At 37.1% G+C, this 18,942-nt stretch overlaps 1 protein-coding gene across 7 annotated transcripts in view; it reads left to right on the forward strand.

The window, feature by feature from the left end:
• The window catches only part of MTHFD1L (methylenetetrahydrofolate dehydrogenase (NADP+ dependent) 1-like), a 148,499-nt gene that overhangs the window by 34,960 nt on the left and 94,597 nt on the right, over positions 1-18,942 (forward strand). For 5 of the 7 annotated variants that reach the window (XM_021390182.1, XM_021390184.1, XM_021390181.1 and 2 more), the window contains 7 exons: positions 1,928-2,064; positions 3,882-3,928; positions 5,868-5,975; positions 6,799-6,873; positions 7,840-7,942; positions 9,733-9,809; positions 13,131-13,271. In XM_021390182.1, the coding sequence (XP_021245857.1) occupies positions 1,928-2,064; positions 3,882-3,928; positions 5,868-5,975; positions 6,799-6,873; positions 7,840-7,942; positions 9,733-9,809; positions 13,131-13,271 (688 nt within the window). Of the gene's footprint in view, positions 1-115; positions 1,236-1,927; positions 2,065-3,283; positions 3,407-3,881; positions 3,929-5,867; positions 5,976-6,798; positions 6,874-7,839; positions 7,943-9,732; positions 9,810-13,130; positions 13,272-18,942 lie in introns of those variants that run through there. The other 2 variants (XM_021390186.1, XM_021390187.1) reach the window with 2 other exon arrangements.

An 18,942-nucleotide genomic window follows, 5' to 3' on the forward strand; every position in this document is an offset into this window, starting at 1 on the left:
CCATTATTTCACTGGAACTTGAGTTAAAACGTTACACTTCTGAAAAGGAATATTTTTTCCCAGAGGAGTATGGAATATCTTAATTAGGCTTGCCTCTTGTTGCTCGAATTATTCCAGACATGTTTAACAAAGACTTCATTGCTGCTTCTTTATTTTCTTTTTAAGAAACAAAAAATAACAGGATCCAATGATGTAAAAAATTAATTTGCAACAAGTTAATATTTGCATGTGTTCAAATTTTATGGGAGAAATAAAGGCTTATGTCAGTCTGAATTAACTGAACTAAGCTGCATTTTAAAGGCAAGGAGACAGATGTCTCCTTGCACTTGACAATTTTATATGTGCTGTTATGCAATTTGAATTGTGATCTGAGGACAGCAATGCCTTGCGAAAATTGCTAGTTGGTAAAGGAAGTGTTTCTAATTAGCACTAAATGTGTTAGGTCAGGTTTTGAAGAGGTAATGTGATAAGGGTTTCTTTTTTACTAGGATACATGTGCATGCTTGTATGTCCTTGGGAATGAAGATTAATTCTTAATGACATCTTCAGTAAGGTACTTCTCTACTGGTTGTGGAGCCAGCAAAGATAAGAATGATTACACTGCTAGAAAGCAAAACTTCAAAATTTATATCAGAGTGATGTGTCTGGGATGGACTAGGGCTTTCTTCTTTTCATGGTCAGAGAGGGAAATGTGCTTCAAATGAATAGATGGAATGTGTTTTTGAGACTGAGAGGTGTGTTTGTACTTTAAGAAAAGAAAAAACCATCCCCCACACAGACTTCTACCATGGATCATAAACAAGTATGGTGACCTTGAAAGCAGAGAGGACATCATTTAACCTGGGATGTCTTTCATTCACAGAGCCTTTTGCGTATGAATTCAACAGTGGCTATAGAGACCATTCTACTGTTTAAAAAAAAAAAAAAAAAAAAGTCATGTGCTGAAGCTGAGGGAACGCACCCCCTAAGCTGCATCTCTCAGATTTTTTCTTTGTTTGTTTGCTTGTTGTTTTCCATGGTCCAACACACATTATTCTTCTCCCAACCCATAAACATGTTCCCTCATTCGTCCATTGCCTGAGATGGAGGTGAAAAAGTGACCGCTGAAGCTTTCCACTTTGGAAAGTCAACCACAATTCTCTCTTCATTAAAGAGGCAAGCATAGAGTCTTGGAGTGGAGGTTAGCATCCCTGGTTCATGATTGGATGTCATTCGGAAATACCGTCCTATTCCAGGTGTGGCTTCTTTGTAGCATGAAGTTTTTGAGCTGTTGTATAGGAGATCAGACTGTGATTACAATTGTTCTTCATCACCCTTAAATCTGCAAAAGTATTGAGAAACTTAAATGCAAAATAAATCATGTTCAGGTAAATATACTGACTTTTCTGTCCTTTTTCATTTAAAAAACAGTTGATCTGTCATTGCTGAGTGTTATGATGATGTGTCACTTAGAGACGGATAGTTAAGCTCTGCAAACAAAAGTGTCGGTTGTTTAATTTAAAATATGTGATTACTTCATTCATAGTTTCAACAGTGGGAATAAAGTATCTCCTGCATTGCAGGAGAAAAGTATTAATACTTGCTCAGAGTATCTTGATGGATGGTTTGTTAATGAAATTGGCGAGACTTTTGTGCTGTAATGAACATGTCTAAATTCAATAAATTCTTTTTAGAACTTTTGCCAAAATAATCTTCTCTTTTTCTGCTGTCGTAGTAAATTGCTTAAATAGAAGACACATGTATATTGGCATTCCAGCTTGAGCTAGGGAATAACATTGTGGCAGTATTTTTGTGGAGATAAAGTAATCTTTTTGAAATTTTATTGTACAAATATTCTTCACTGAAATCAAAAGCTGTAAGTTGTGATATCCTTAGTAAGGCTGACATCAGCAAAGAATTTGATTGATCTTTTTTCTTCTTTTGCTAGAATAACCCCTACACCCCTAGGAGAAGGGAAAAGCACAGTCACAATTGGACTTGTTCAGGCTCTTACTGCACACCTTAAGATTAATTCCTTTGCTTGTCTGAGACAACCTTCCCAAGGACCTACTTTTGGAGTTAAAGGTATGTAATAGTTGCAAACTGCATGATGTGTTTCAGATTAAAAGGAAATACTGCATTTTTCCTAAATCCTTAGTTACTTCATTAATGCAATAGATTGCCTTAATTGTAGCATATTTTACATAGGTAGCTCTGGCTTACATAGGTAGCTCTAGCCTTCCTCCTATTTATTTCCATGGTAACTACAACAGATACAAAGAGCACAATAGCACTATCTGATAGAGAAAATTCTTGTCTACAAAAGACTATTTTTCAACATAATCACCACCATTACCTATGCCTTTTTGACAGTGATGTACAAGAGCCTGCATGTCATGCTCATAAACATCTGCACCAGTGGACAGGATTCACTGTTTCACAGCTGCTATGATGGTGTTGTTGCTAGGAAAATGTTGCCCACTCAGTCCAACTTTGACTGTGCTGACATCCACTGTTTAGTCTCCACAAATGTTCATAAGTGCAGATGAATGTCAGTGGGTGCCCTTTCTTCCGCATGGAGGAATTCAGTCACATGCATTTGCTTCATACGCGCTTCCATGTCAGATGCCTTTCTGTCAGACTGCCCCTCTGCTACCGTCTGTCGCGTGGCACCAAAATGTAACAGATTATTGGTGGAAAGCTTTAGCATCTACTACCATATCACTAACATCTGCCTCTGAGGTAATGGGTCAACAGAATAACATAGGAGGCGTTATTTTCAGAGCAACTCTCCTGTTTTTGAGTAACTTATAATTAAGGGTTTCTTTCACGCATCTTCCCATGCAAGGCTCATGCTTGTGTTCATGTGTATTGATAATGCAGATAAAGGCTAAACATAATGAAAGAGACAGGGATGAATTAGCCAGGAGGTGGCTCTTGTGGGTACACAACCTTCCAGCCACTCCTCTGCCTGGAGACACTCTTAAAGACATTTCTAAATGTTACTGTTTAATTCTGTTTGAGGAGGAGTCCTAAATCCACCTATATTGAATTGAAATATTCAAACCCATGAAACTGACAGCGATATGTATAAGTCTGTTGTGCCTGCATCATACATTTGGCTAGGGCTGAACTTTGTCTTCTTGAATTGTCCTCCAAATTCTGGGCTGCTGCATTTTTGTCTAGAAGGGCTTGAGGGTCAAGTAAGAGCCAGCTAGAGTTCAAGCTTCTCTTCAATGCTGATTGGAAGTAATACTATCTTTTTTTTTTTTTTTTTTTTTTTGCCATTTCTCAGCTGAGATTTGTGCCTAACTGGGCAAACACTCCCCAGCTGCTCTACTTTGCTTTGCTGAAGTTTAAGTTAACAAGTTTGATTTCAGCTGGAAGGCTCCTGGTGCTTGGTGCTTCTCAGCCAAGACTGGTGCATGTGAGTGCATTGATTCCACCACTCAACTTTTGCGTAGGCGACAGCAAACAGTTTTGCCTATACCCTGGGAGGCAGTGGGGTAGGAGTTTTCAGGCAAGGGTGTGAAGGTTTCATTCAAAAGTAGTGCTTGCTTGTAACTATTGTGTCTTTCCACCCAACAGCTGCATGTGCATGACCATGCCCTAAATCTGGACAGGAGCAGAGGGTAACCATTGTTTAGTCAAAGTCTAGGCCAGCCATTATGTGAAAGTTTCCTTTCAGTCGAACAATTCCTGTTTTATTGCCTGATGAAAAATGTCAGCAAGGTTTACAGAAATCCTGCTTATTTGCGTTCATAATTTATTCCCTAATAGAAATCTAAATACTGAGAAGGTATATCTTCACAACTGTACGTTTCAGTTTGTGTGCTTACGGTGTTGGTTTTTGTCCCCAAAACTGATGTGAGTATGATAAGACCACATGCTTTCTTGTGCAGGTGGAGCAGCTGGTGGTGGATATGCTCAAGTGATTCCCATGGAGGAGGTGAGACAACAGCGGAGACAGCAAAACACTGTCCACCACTGGGAGGGGTGGGCAAAGCAAAGTGCAGCAACATTTGGTCTATGGTGACAGTCTTCCTGGAGAGCTGGCATGGCCATTACCATCTTCATGTGGCTGCTCTAAGATGTGTCAGGACTGTGGCCTGAGATTGGAAAGCCATTACACAGTTAGAATATGTGCTTGTAATATCCCAGCTGTTAATCAGATGGCACTGACAGTGTGAAAGAATTGTTTTGTCACACCGAATTAATCTATAACTTTTCTCTGCCCACAAGTAAATGGCTTTCTGTTGAAAATAGTGTTACTGCTACTCTTCAAAGACTTCTGGAAATCATGTGGGTTCTTGAAGAATCTGGCTGGATGTGTGCTTTCAAAATACTCCCACTGTGAAAACAGTGGTACTATGAGTGAAGCCTTTGTGTCCCTTAGCACAGCAGTCACCATGCTAAGGCTAGGGGATCAGCAGACTTATAAATGGGCTGAAACATAGACTATATGTTGTGTTCCTTGTTGGCTGGTGGTTGCCATCTGCACTAGATGCCTCATTCAGCCTCTCCTTTGCCCATACTATGCATCACTGTGTGCTCAAGGACACGTGCACACTGTAGCAGACAACTGAGTTTTGCTTTCTGGAGAGTAAAATGCAAGCATATTCCCTGAGTGAAGAGGTAAATTAGGATGGTTTAGTTCATTTAATGTGTATGTTTACCATGCTTGCTCAGAAATGCGTAATGGTTTCACCCTACTTTGGCTCCTCAGTACAAGAGGAATACTGGAGAGAGTCTAGTGCAGGGCCACTGGGCTGATGAAGTGACTAGAGAACCTCTCCTTTGAGGAAAGGCAGAGAGAGCTGAGACTGTTCAGTCTAGGAAAGAGAAGGGGATGAATCTTATCAGTGCCTAAAAATATGTGAAGGGGAGGTGCAGAGAAAATGGAGCTCTTTTCAGTGGTGCCCAGTGCCAGGATAAGAGTTAATGGGCATAAACTGGAACACAGGAGGTTCCCTCTGAACATCAGGGAGCATTCCTGTACTGTGAGAGTGGTGGAACACTGGCACAGTCTGCCCAGAGAGGCTGTGGAATCTTTTCCTTGATGATTGTTGATGAAATGGAGTTGGTCCTGGGCAAGCAGTTCTGCTTGAGCAGAGGGATTGGACAAATGACATCTAGAAGTCCTTGCCAACCTGAAACAGTCTGTGGTACTACAGAAAGAGAATTCCAAGGTGATGAAGTGCCATAGTGAAAGTGCACAGCTGCTCCAAACAGAGTACACCATGCAGCATTTGGAAACCTTTTGCACTTGAATACAATCACAGTCAAGTGCTCGTGTCAGCTGTTGGTGGTGACTCTTAGCAGTCAGTACTACTACAGTGCAATTAAAACTGACCTTCCATATCTTCCATATCTTTATCTTCCATATAAAAAATAAAATGCCTATGTAAAGCAATCTTATCTGATCTAATCTAAATGGCCAATTTCAGATTTTTCCCCACAACTTTGTTGGACAAACCTTTTGTTGGCAAATTGTGTGCATAATCTGGTTCTGCCTGTTCTCCTGTGGCTTGCAGAAAGCTGGCATGAAACCAGAAAGCAAAAATTGGCAAAAATCTGCACATCTGATCCAGGTCAAACTCATGCTGCTGGTAGAAAACTGATTTAATATCAGTGGAGTAGAACTGTAGCCCTGGCTTTCCATTCTTGGGGCATTTAGGAAAGAATAAAGACATCTGTGGCTTTGTTTGACTAAGTTGAGGGTAGCTGACCAAGTACTGGGGTGAAAACAAGTCCTTCTTAGGAGACTAATTTGAACTGCAACCTCAAGGATATGGCAGTATTTTTTTTTCTTTAAAAAAATGTCTGAGATTAATAGATTGAGTTAAAAAGCCTTTTATTAAAAGAAGTTTGTAATTTTCACTGTCTAGTTCAATCTTCATTTGACTGGAGATATTCATGCTATAACTGCTGCAAATAATTTGCTGGCTGCTGCTATTGATGCTAGGATCTTGCACGAGAGCACTCAGTCTGATAAGGTGAGAACTGCTTTCTAATAACCATGTGACATTTTTTCTTTTCATTTTTTCATAAATTGCATTTCAAATTAAGTAAGTTAGCTGTCTTTTTATATTTTCACTGTGTGAATGGAAACAATGGCTGAAGCCATTCTGTATTCTGCTGGGAAATAATGCTTACAGAATATATTTTTCCAGCAAACCTCTATCATAAGAGAGTTTGAAGATAAGCATCTTATGCCCAGAAACTTGTCAGCTATTTCAGACTGCACTAAAGAGTCTAATGAAAGATATTTTCTCTCTCTACAGATCTTTTTTTAATAATTTGTATAGTCCTTTAAAGTTAAAAGTTGCTCTTTTGATATAAAGTTCTGTGTGATATACCCAAAGAAGAAGATGTGGTAAAAGAAAACTAGATCCTCTTCTCTCTACTAAGTCTTTTTGTGATGTTAAAACAAAAGCTAACCTGAGTATTTAAAGGCAGAAAATGAAGAAATTGCCTTTTTTTTTTTTTCCAGCTTAGCACGATTGTTTAGGCTGATTTGCGAATGACAGTTACAGTTTGAGTAATCTGGCCCTTGGTTAGAGTTTTAAAGGATTCCCAGTTTCAAAATAATACGTATTTATTCTATGAGACGTAGAAACACGGTAATTTTGATAACTGAATTTAGACTATTAGATCATAGGCATTCTTTAAAAGCCTACTACCTTCTCAGAACTCTTTTAAATCAGAAGTCCCCAGCTTGTGTCATTGAGAAATTCATACTGAAACTGGTCTAAATAAAAGACAAAGAAGATTTTCTTATTTTAAAAACTTATTCTTTTCTTTGTATTTTTTTTCTAGGCTTTATATAATAGGCTGGTTCCAGTAGTTAATGGCGTGAGAGGATTTTCTTCTATTCAGCTTGCCCGTCTGAGAGTAAGTTGTTAATGTTATCTCTCTTCAATTATGGTATCTCTTCATAAAGTATTCTGTTATGCAATTTTTTGGAAATTATTTGACATGTGCAGCCAAGTTTGTATTAAATTCTCTCATGAGTTTATTAAGTCCAGGCTCTTTCTAAAAGCATCCTCTCTAAAGTAATAGTGTCTGGGTCTGATATTATTGTCATAACTAGCATTTTTCCTATTTTCTCCTGAAATAAACCAATAATGTTTTTCAAGTCCAGTGTCTTTCCTTATGATATATTAGAGTTTTAAAAATACTTTTCCTGTTATGGTAAAGTCACATTTGAAAGCTCAGATTCTTTAGTGTTGCAATATTTTCTGGTTTTGAATGTTTATTGTAGTATATACTGATGGGATTTTACTGATGACTATTTGACAGCGTTCTTCCTGAGAGACAGAAGTGTTTTTGTGTGCATAGTATGTTTTTGCATCCCACTGTTTGGTGTTGTTGAAATCTTGAATCTATAAAAGCCAAGATGTATTGATGTATTGGTTCATTCATTATACATCCCTGAATTTATGGGCTATTCAAGCAGAATTTTTTATTTCATTCAAAAATGATTCATGCAAGATGACACATGGATGGGTCTGTCAAAGATTTTCACAAACTAGAGCAAGCAGTTAATCATCTTTTTATTAGTGATTGATAAGGTCAAATTTTCTCTTTGGTTTACATCAAGAGTTTTTTCTGTATCGGGAGGAGATCTCTCATTTACTTGACTCTGAGTATTTTGCCTCTTTAATTTCATTTCTTCATCAACAACTTTCCTGTTTTACTTAGATGCCTTCCTATGTGCTTGTTTTTAAAGACAGGGTTGATTCTGACTAGCTTCTTTCACAAGTGCTTGCATAATGTGGGTGCAGTAAGCCAGAGCAGCTATACCATTTAAAACAAAATAGCCATTTTATTGCTTTTCTTTAACTACTTCTTCTGTAGAGACTGGGGATAAATAAGACTGATCCTGAAACTTTAATAGAAGAGGAGATCAGTAGATTTGTGCGCCTTGATATTGACCCTTCTACCATAACATGGCAAAGAGGTATGTAATCAGAAAGTTGCACTTCAGCTTGGCTATTTTACTGTTTGCTTCATTCTACTTGAATCAGAGCTATCTGCACTGTGAATCTAAGAAAAACTCATTTGCAAGAGAGAAATGGGGGAACATAACAAATCTGGAAGCAGCATATTGCTCTATAACTTGGTTAAATATTTGCAGTATTTGAAGAGACTTTACTAATATTCTGAAGGATAGACTGTGACAGTTTAAATATGTTGCTTGTCTCTCTCACATCCTAAAACATGTTAAAACTATTTTCTGTTCATTTCACAAATCTTATGTTTCTTTTATTATCTGTGTCTGTAATGGTTTTGGATTTGTTTGTATGTTTTTTTATGTTCTATTCTGCCATTTCTGTTAGTACTGTAGTATTTTAGAATATATAAATAGAAACCAAAAGGAATTAACCAAATCTGTGCTGTATCACCCCTTAAATGGAATTCATGAGGAAATTAGAGACCTAAGTACCATGTAGTGGGAAGAAGGCACATATGGTAATTACAAGAGCTCTGAGAGAAATGCCCAATAAAAGGAAGTGGCTGAAATCTTGCTTCTCTCCCAGCCTGCTCACAACACTGAACTGGGAATTACGTAGGAATGAGATCTGAAGTCCCTCTTCTGTAATTACTTTGTCCTTTACTAGACAAACAAATTTGTTACTCTCCAAAAACAGCAGGAAAAGAGGGAAGAGATGATGTCTCTGATCTTCTCTACAGACAGCCTCTCTGGGTATCCTTGATTCTCAGCCTTGAAATGAACAGGATTTTGATCTCCATCTACCAGAAAAATGACTTAATGCAAGCTACAGATTGAGCTGCTCAAGAGTACCTTCCACCCTTTCTTTTAGGGCTGGTGCAGACTGAAACATTTGTAGGGCTAAAGAACCTATAAGAAAGAGGGGGTCTGTTCTTTGTATTCTATGTGGATTTTGTATTCTGTAGGGATTGCCGCTCCTGGGAATGAAAGGTTTTGGAGTTCATTCTTTTTCTAACGGAAATATCCTCCTAGTGTTTCTTTCTGAGAAACATCCTGGTAAATTCTCAGCAGATAAGACTGCTTTTTGATGATTCTAGCTCCTTCTTTTTGGATCCAGCTAAGGCACATCTGAAGTTGCACGTTGTCAGTGCAAGAACTTGGATTGCAGTGATTGTTAGTGAAGCCAGCAATTCCACAGGACAATTTGGATATGCCCTTGTAATACCTAAAGTGTTTCCAGTTTAGAAAGACAGTTGTCTAAAATTGAAGTTGTGCTAAACAGCAGATGGTTGGTCCTGGCAATTGAAAAAACCTTCCTTTGAAAACTGTGCAGCTGAACGTGGAGTTACTGTGATGTGCAAGAAAAAGTGACTTGTCTGGAGGAACCAATGTGACAACATAATCATTCTTTAAAGAGAAACAGAACAAGGTTAAAATCAATTCTTAACAAGTCAACAAAGAAGCAAATGATTTGAGGTAGTTCTGAAGTGTGTTGTAACTATAAAGAGAGATTTTTCTTACATTAGTAAAGCATTAAGTGCCATAGAATGTTGAGTATCTGTTAGCTGAAAATGTTCAGAGAAATTGTACTTTAGTTATTTCAACCTGTTATCTAATGGAATCAAATAGAAGGCAGAAACCAAGTCAGTCCCAATGCCAACATGCAGAAGCATGGTAGTCTGGTTAAGCAGTGCTTTTCAAGCAGCTGAATCTTAGATGCATAACAACAGGTATGCCTGGAAATAATGCAGATTCCCAAGTCCTCATTTTTATGTTTTCCTATTCCTTTATTTCAGTTGTGGATACAAATGACAGATTCTTACGCAAGATAACAGTTGGCCAGGCAAATACAGAAAAAGGATTTGTCCGCCAGGTATGTAAAAGTAGTTAATATATCACATTCTGGACAGGCTTTACTTCAGAGGCTGAGAGATGTTTGCTATCCTGTAATCATTTCAACATGTTTCTTTGAATTGCAGTGCTAACATCTGTTGATATTGTATAGCATTCTTGCAGTGAATCTGATTGTGTTAATGAGTAACTGAAGTTTCAGAAACAGAAATCAATGTGTATTGTACAAAGTGTTGAAAGAACTTGAAAAAAATTGTTAACGGTTGGGCCTTGTCTTCTTATGAATATAAAAATTAATATAAAAGGTACATTTACCTCTGCCTTTATAAGGTTGATCTGTACCATTTTTCTCTTTTCTTTTTATTTTAGTTTTATTTTTAGGTCACTCATATCATGTATGCAATTTAAATTACATTTACATTTAGTGTTTAAAAAAAACCTTGAAGAAGAGGGGGAGCGTCATGTATTACTGGTCCAATTGGTCAGGTCTGAAGTTGACCATTAATTTTTTTTTCAATTTTTCATTTTCCTATCATGCATCTCAGCTTCGGGATGTAAAATGTAAGAACTTTGAGCATGTGCTTAATTTTAATAGGTTATCTTGAAGATGTTATTCTGAAAATGATAATGTGTACTTTTCAGTGGTGTAAAGAGCTAACCTATGTTACCATATGAGAGCTTCTGGAAGTTTTTTAAAGACTTACTGATAATTTGAAAGCCAGATTTTACTGACACTATCTGAACAAGTACTCATGGTGTGATTTGGGCAAATCCAGCTGTGGAACAATGCAATGTGGAACAGCTCTGCCACGTGGAACAGAGTCATTACAATTATGTGAAGCTGCTGCTAAACTGATGATGATTGTTGTAATCTAACAATCTGGATAATGAATTTCATGAAGTTCTGACTATTGTGAGGTGAAGTAAACAGTTATTGTGGCGTAGATAAAGTTTTTCTTCTTTTTGGAACTTTCATCATCTTTGTAATTTCATACCTTCCCTGAGCTTTGTGCCTAAGTAAAGAGAACAAAAAATAGTGTTAATGGTTTTGTTCAATTCAGCATGAAAGATAGTCAGACCAGAGAGTGAAATTGAAGGGAAATGCTTAAATCTCTTGGTTTTCAGCACATAGAGTAGAAACTTCTTTTTCTATATTTACAGACAACTCAATATTAGCTAAGACTTATCTCTGCTAATGGGCTGGGGCAATACTTTGGTACGTGTTTCTTCAGCACTTGAGATGGTTTCATGTGTTTAGATTTGTTTCAGTCCACCATCATTAGCCTGCAGCATTTTACCTCCTTTAATCCTGCTGGATTAAATGTGGGTTGTTTTACTATAGAGTACTAGTTGACATATGCTGTCAAATGTTGCTTCTGTACCGTTCTGGCTAAAATGACCTCTATGCATTCAGTTTTGGTGCTTTGGATTGGAGCATATTTTAACATGGTCTTACTGACTTGAGAAATAGAGAACAGTTAGGAAAATTCATTTCAGAGACTAGCCAGAGATCCAGATAAAACAGGACTTCATGGTTAACAGATGCATTTTATAAACATTTGGAGTGATGTTCTAGCACTCTTAAAATCAATGACACCTGTGTAAAATGGCAGAGCACAGCAGGCACAAAAGTATGCGTTTTAATGAAGAGGGGCGCTGTGATTTCTAAAGAGTATTACATGACTGATGGCCTTGATCCTGCAATTGAATCCATGTGGGTGGATCCTTTCATCAATAAAGAACTGGCTTTACAGCTAAGGCTTCTGTCAGCACTTCATAGGTGTGTAAAGGTTATTAAGAGTTAAAATAGCATCTGATAGCAAAATCTTTTGTGTCTGTTTTTTCAATTAAATATTGTGTCACTTTTTGAGCATCTACCTAGTATTCTTTTTCTGGCCTTACAGGTTTATACTACAACAACAATGATTAAAATGTAATTTTTGTCTCCTGATAAACATCCTAATGAAGTTAGATAATATTCCACTATATGGATTAGGTATAAATTTCTGGTTTTTTTTTCCCGTCTTACATTTGTGCAATGGCTTCTAGGGGTTCTTTTTTTAACTTCAGAAAAGATAGTAGCTTCCAGGCCATCTCAACACTAACAGTGTTAATTGTGCATGCAGTTGTTTTGTTGCATATAGAATTGCTTCCAGGGGACACAGAACATTTACTTTGCAACTTTAGTAATTCATTGAAATTGCTATGCTGAAAATCTCAACTACAGCATGAATTCTTATTTTCTGTGTTGTGTGCATCTCCCTGGTTTTGCCTAGTCCAGGAAATACTCATGTGTCCTCACGAGTTTTGACTAAGCATGCAAGTACTTATTGAGGTCAGCCTCAATAAGATTGCTCTGGGCTGTAATTATCATGACAGAAACTAAAGACAGGCACACGTGGAGAAATTGTTTTCATTTTTACCCCCCATTTCATTAATGTATTGTGCTATAAGAATATGCCTTTCTTTTCTGTTCATATTCTGACAGCATGTGACCTTGGCTTTACTAATAGTAAATTGTTTCAAATACTGCTAATGTGTTCTGCAAGTTCTGAAATAAAAGTACTTCAGAGGTACTGCACTACTGAATGTATTTTTAGAAGAGTAGTAGGACTGTTGCAGCATTTAGTCCTTGTTTTGTTTCATTTCATTGTTTTTTTTTTCACCCTAACTTATATTTATTCCTTTTTAAAAGGTCGGGAAGGATACGTTTTACATCATCATAGATCAAGCATGAAACTTGGCAGTCTTGTAAATTTTGAATTTATGTAGAAAAAGAATGATGAAATGTAAAAAAAAAAAAACCTGTTTTTGAAACCAGAATTAAATAATAAAAAAAAAGGAGAGCATTATGGAGTGGGAAAAAAAAAATACCCCCCAAAACCAATGTTGTGCTCATGCTAGTAAAGCTGAAAACACATCTGGTGATTTTTTTTTTTTTTTTTGTTTGGTTTTGGTTGGGCAAAAACAAAGAAAAAAAAAAAATGTTTTTTTTTTTTTTTTTTTTTTTTTTTTTTTTTTTTTTTTTTTTTTTCTTCTGCAGAAGAAATTCTTGGTCCTTCAGGGAGTTTCTGCTAGGGATAATGTGAGCCAATGGGCTAAGTGCTCTGCAATACTGGTTCCCTAGTAAATGAAGTGTAACGGAGAACCTTAATGAAGGAATATAAACAAAGTGTTTTGAAGTTACTGTAGCTTCAGTAATCTCAAAAGCTCTGGGTTAAAATTTAGAACTGGTCTGAATTCCGACCTTAACTCTATGTTTCTGAAGTCTATTCCCAATGATTTCCTGTGAGTATTTGACCTGACTTTGATTTGACTTACGATTCTCATTTCTATTTTACAGGCTCAATTTGATATTGCTGTTGCAAGTGAAATTATGGCCATCCTTGCACTTACCACTAGTCTGGAAGATATGAAGGAGAGGCTGGGGAAAATGGTGGTGGCTAATGACAAGAAGGGAGAACCAGTAACAGCAGAGGATTTGGTATGCTCAGTGCTGTGTAACTGTGAATAAGCTTTGATTTGTTTGTTTTACCTCTCGAAGGATTAGAAAGGCAGGTGTGTGCCAAGCTTTATGCTTTGATCAATGCAGTCAGATACTGAAGAAAGATCATCTGGGCAAAACTTGCTTGCAATGAGAACAGGATGTAGAACTTATTCCAGCAAGTCTTCAGGTAACATCTGGTTCAGATGTGTCTGTTCTCCATAACCTACTTGGATAGGCTTCTGCAGTTTTTAAAGCAAACAGTTTTGGTACTGAGTGAGTCAGAGAGAGAGTTGGTAATCTTTGCTACTGTGTTTGTCAAGTGCTCAGATGTTACAATGATAGTTATCACATGAATCTGCGCACCTTTTTCTCCATGACTGGTACTTGTGAAGTCAAAAGTTAAACCTTGCAATCCAAGTTTGTGCCTGGAGTAAGTTCACTGTAGTGGACAGCTGAACAAACTTCCTACATTTATAATGATAGAGTAATAGAATGGTTGGGTTGGAAGGGACCTTTAAGTTCATCTAGTTCAAGTCCCCTGCTATGGGCGGGGACACCTCCTTCTAGACTAGGTTGCTCAAAGCCCCATCCAGCCTGGCCTTGAATGCTTCCAGGGAGGGGACATTCACAACCTCTCTGGGCAACATGTTCCACTGTCTCACCACCCTCACAGTAAAAAATTTCTTCCTAATATCTAGACCAATTTAAAATATTTTCCCCTCATCCTGTGGCTATCTGCCCTTATGAGAAGTCCCTCCCCAGCTTTCCTGTAGGCCCCCTTCAGGTACTGAAGAATGAGCAAAAGGCACAAAGATAGAAAATCCAGAAGCCAGGAATATCTTCACAACCACAATAGATTCAATTTTAATAAATAAATGGAACTATAATACCTAGCTTTCATAACCTTGAGGTTGTTATTAAGACAAGGGTATGAAATTTTTTAAGTATGGTCATAATTAAAATTAAAGGCAAAAACTACTCCTACTTATGCAACAAACTCACATTTTAAGGCATTTTATCATCTGTCATAAATTTTGGGATATCCTTTATGAAGAACTACATTTAATATTCTTGATGACAGTTTTTTTTTTTCTTCCTTTTCAGTTGCATGGCCTGGACTCAACTGGTAGAGGGTGGGGAAACAAGTTACCTTATAACAGATATGCAAAATCTTTAATGAATTATTGATGCTACCTTCCTATGAAGGTACTTTAATGTATTAATAGTGCAAAATGTTTAACTTATTTTAATCCACTTAATGCTAATCAGCTTGATGTAAGAGAGCAGTTGCTATTCTGTAATTTTTTCATCTATAGTTCAGTGAAAATACGTTAGGTCTGAGATTATGAACAATGCACAAAGAACTTGAAAATGCTTCCATTAGGTCTGTAAAATGAAGTTTATGCTCGATAAAATGTCTTAGTAATTTGGTTTTCTTTGGCATTTTCTAAACAAACTTCCCATGCTTAGTGCCTCAGCTATTTGATGGTGTTAGTTGTGCTGAACATGTGTTTCCAGTACTTCTTTAAAGCAGTGTTCTATATTGTTCTATATTATGCAAAGGAAGAACTACCCAGAGGGCAAAAAAAAATAAATCACAGTGTCAAGAATATGTGTTAGTACCATCTGCAGCTATGCTGTTGGATTCTTCTTCAAGTTCTCTTCATGCTATGCCAAGGGACGATCTGAGCACAGGTTGTAACTGTGGAGAAACTCCTACATCCTTACTTGCAGAATGTGGTAGATGTGAGGATGAAAACTATAGGAAGGAGTGTGGTTTCATGGTTAAGGCAGAAAAGTGCCTTTTCAGAGAGCTGAATTTAATTATTATATCTTCTCATGGAGTTTGTGTATGATGCTGTCTCTCTGAATCTTATGATACATAAGAAGTTTTGTGTTCCTCCATATGGTGCGATACCTGGGAGCTAAACAATTCAAATCTATGGAAAGGGTGAAAAACCATTAGAAAGTTTGAACAGGATCAGGAAAAATTATTTTTATGTTGTTTCAGAGTGGGCACTCCAAGTTAGTGAATACTTTTGAGTTAAATCCTTGTCCGTTCATTTCTTTGTAGTTATTAATGTTGGTGAATAAGTAACATGCCATGATACTGGGTTTTAAGAAATGTCCTAAAAGGAAAAATTATCAAATTCAATACTGGTTACTTTTTACAAGGGGAAGCGGGCTTATTAATAACCGTACTGTACTATGCTTGTGAAAGTGAACTGCATAAAGTTGAATCCTCTGGGAATAGTAGCAGGAGATGTATGATCAAACACCATACGATGCCATAAGTCATACACATGCAGAAGATAAATTTCAGTTCTGTAGAGCGGTGCTTCAACTTTATTTCAGCTTTATTCCTAGTGGTGATCAGTCTGTCTGAATAGCTTGCAACTAAGCATTCTATTTCTAGACTTTAATCTCAGTATGCACTCTTATGCTGCTTGTACTGCCTATGTAACTGTACTTCTGCATGCTCAGTTTTTGACTCTTGTTGCTTTGGACTACTCAGTTTCTGTCTCATACGTGTTTGAAGAGGGTTCCTTTAGGATCAAGGGGAAGACATCTTTGTTTGCGGTATGGATGTCCAGACTAAGAGTCTGATGCAGAGTGTAGATTTAGTTGCTACACCCCAGGCTGTAAGCACACTGCATATTGCAGCCAAAGCTTTATAGACAGGATGAGGCAGAACTAACCATTCACAAATGAATATCTGTGAACTGTAGCTTTGGCTTTATGAAGTTTAATATCTTGAGTAAATTTTAGGATTTGATAAGAGGTTTGAAGTGCAGCCTTTCTCCTCCTGAATTTTGATTCTTCTTCAGAATCAGCAGCAGAGAGAAGGCAAAAAACAACAACAACAACAAACCTTTACAACTCAGAAAAGGAAGACTTCAAGAAAACGGAATGACAACACTCTACTTGCTTACTTTTCCAGTGCTCTCACTCCAAGAGCAGTTCAATCATTTTGGCTTATGTTTTCATAGAACAAGATCAAGATTAAAAACTTGAATCTACCATAGCTGGTTTGGTATGGAACATTTCAGCCCAAAGTACTGTGATTGCTTATAGTTTTAACAAATTTTAATGACAGCTTTATCGTGAGAAGTACTCACACAAAGTGACTAATGGATGCTGGTCAGTCTTACCTAACTAAAAAAATAAATAAATTCTGGAGTTTGTCTTTTTATGTATGTGACATGGTTGAGTTTATTTAAATGTTTGACAGTAGTCCTTAGTTCACTGAAATCTCTTTGAACCAAAACCACTAAACCCTTCTTTGTGATTTGTTTCCAGAGGTACACACAATATACTTGACAAAAACAAAATTGCTCTTAATTTTGACTGTATATCCAACATATTTATAATAATACAATAGTGAAACCTAGAATACACACTGGTAAATATAAACCAGATGCAGCAGCCAGCTAGGGGTAATAGAAAAAAGATAAATTGAATATTTCATGAGTCGAGAAGTCTTCTTCCACAAGAGTAATGGATTAAATATCTGGCCTCTGTAATGAAATGTATAGAAGTCTTTGCCAAAATGTGGTGTTCATTGTACAGTATTTTGAAGACTGAATTGGTTTTTGGCTCTTACAGTATAGAAGACTTTTGATGGACACATGCCATATCTTTGTGTGAAATTAAATGTGTATGTATGCCCTAGATTAGTATTTCAGCAGCTATGAAATATATTAAATAAATGTCACTATTTTTTTTAAATAAGAATTCTCAGTTTGCTTTCTGTGCCATGCTGTTACATTTCAGTAATTCCAGGAAAATAATAAAGCTTCATATTTATTTTTATAAGTGATCTGCCAGCTGAATATGTTTTGTTCACTGGCTCAACAGAAACAGTGTGTACATACTTTACTTTAGACACAAGTAGTTGCAGCCCTTCTTGTTTTACAGTTTAAGGTTCAGTTTTTTACAGAACTGATACTGTAGAAAAAATATTATCGTTTTGTCAGAGACTATAGTTTCAAACAAAAGGAAATTATATGTACTTAATCATTTTTCCTACAAAGAAATGCAATGTTTCTCTGCTTTTCAGTCTGTATAACCCTTATTCGTTTCTCAGCAGTTACTTTCAGTGTCCTTCCTTATCATCTGTTGCTGGCTTTCATTTCCACTCTTGATAAACTTCAGAGACTGTTCCTGTGGAAGTGATTTTGAGTGTGGATTTTCATCTAAGTTTGCTTTTCCTGTGTCATGTGTAATTTTAATTTACTTTTTGCTCTGTGATCTTTGTGTTGTCCTGGGGATCATATCTGCACCCATGACTGTTGGAAGGGGTATTATTTTCAGAAGTACTCAATAACGGTTCCAGTAGGGAATGCAGGAGAGAAGGGTGTCCAAATTACATTTGATAATGACTCCAGCTTCTTTCTCCTAACAGTAAGTTAGTAGAAAGATAATGATCCTTAGACTCCTTACATACTTAATTGTTGTGTAAGTGTCTAAGTCTCTAATTCCTTTATGGAAACGTTTGCCTACTTCCTCTGAATTAGAAAAAGGAACATGATTCCTCAAATATCTTGGCAAATCAGATCCAGTGAGCTGTGGCAATTGTTTGCTAGCTGCTTGGAGGACTGGGGATAGGAGGGAATGAAAAATTTATTTTGGCAGAGTCATGGCAGAAAGATATTAAAATATAGGCTAATTTTGTTTTTGTCTCAAAATGTATTCAAAACCACGAAGGCAAACAGATATGATGTGCACTAAGTGGAGTCTTTTCATCTCCTTTTCTTTGTTTCCAGCAAGGAATACAATGAGTTGTGTCCAGATGCGTGTCTAGTGTGAATGAAGCTTTTGATAATGTGAAAATGCATGGGAAGTATTTGTATATTTTTTGCCTTGTTGTTTTACCAGATTGGTGAAAAACTATCAGAAAGCAAGGGAGAGAAGATACGAGTCATTATGGACTTGGAGAGGAAGGAGGGGGAAGAAGCATCCCTTTTTTTTTCCCCTTCATCTTTGTTGTCATCATCATCTTCTCCCCAAAAGTCTTCTTTCCAGTCAGTGTAGTTTGCATTCTTGTTCTGAATAATGAGCTTGGTTGTCTTAACAAGCATGAAGCAGATGACTGAAACTTCTAATCAGGTGTTACAGCTGGCATGAGTTAACACTTGTCAGTCCTCCAGCAGGTTTCCCAGAAGAACATTAGGTCTGATCCCTAGCTTCTCGGGTAGTTAATCTTGCCATTGACCAGTTGGTAGACCTGATGTAAAGTTTTCTGTTGGCATTTTTTTTCCTCTGAAATTTGAAGCACTTTTACAATTGGCTTTTACATGATAAGATTGTAAACTACTTCGTTGTCCATGTACTGAAAGTATCAGCAGCTGTTTCTCTTTTAGCATAAGGGTGGATGGCAAATGAATAACTTATGCTATATGACATTGGATAAACTGAGAGGAAGAAACTGAATAAAATTAAACAACTTTTTTCTTCAGATATTTCTATTGCCTGAAACCTCCTGACTAGTGCATGTATGCGGTCCTGTTTTCTGAGACAGAACATGAACTCACCTAGGCATTACAGGACTGTGTTGCTAGCAACTAGGCATAAGCGCTGTTTCATTCTGCTGGGTTGGAGAGGTGGGATAGAAGTATGCCACTGATCTGAGGAAAGCTGTATCAGCTGGCTTGGAATTGATTTAAAA

This window comes from Numida meleagris, chromosome 3, assembly GCF_002078875.1.
Source record: "Numida meleagris isolate 19003 breed g44 Domestic line chromosome 3, NumMel1.0, whole genome shotgun sequence".
NCBI lineage: Eukaryota > Metazoa > Chordata > Aves > Galliformes > Numididae > Numida > Numida meleagris.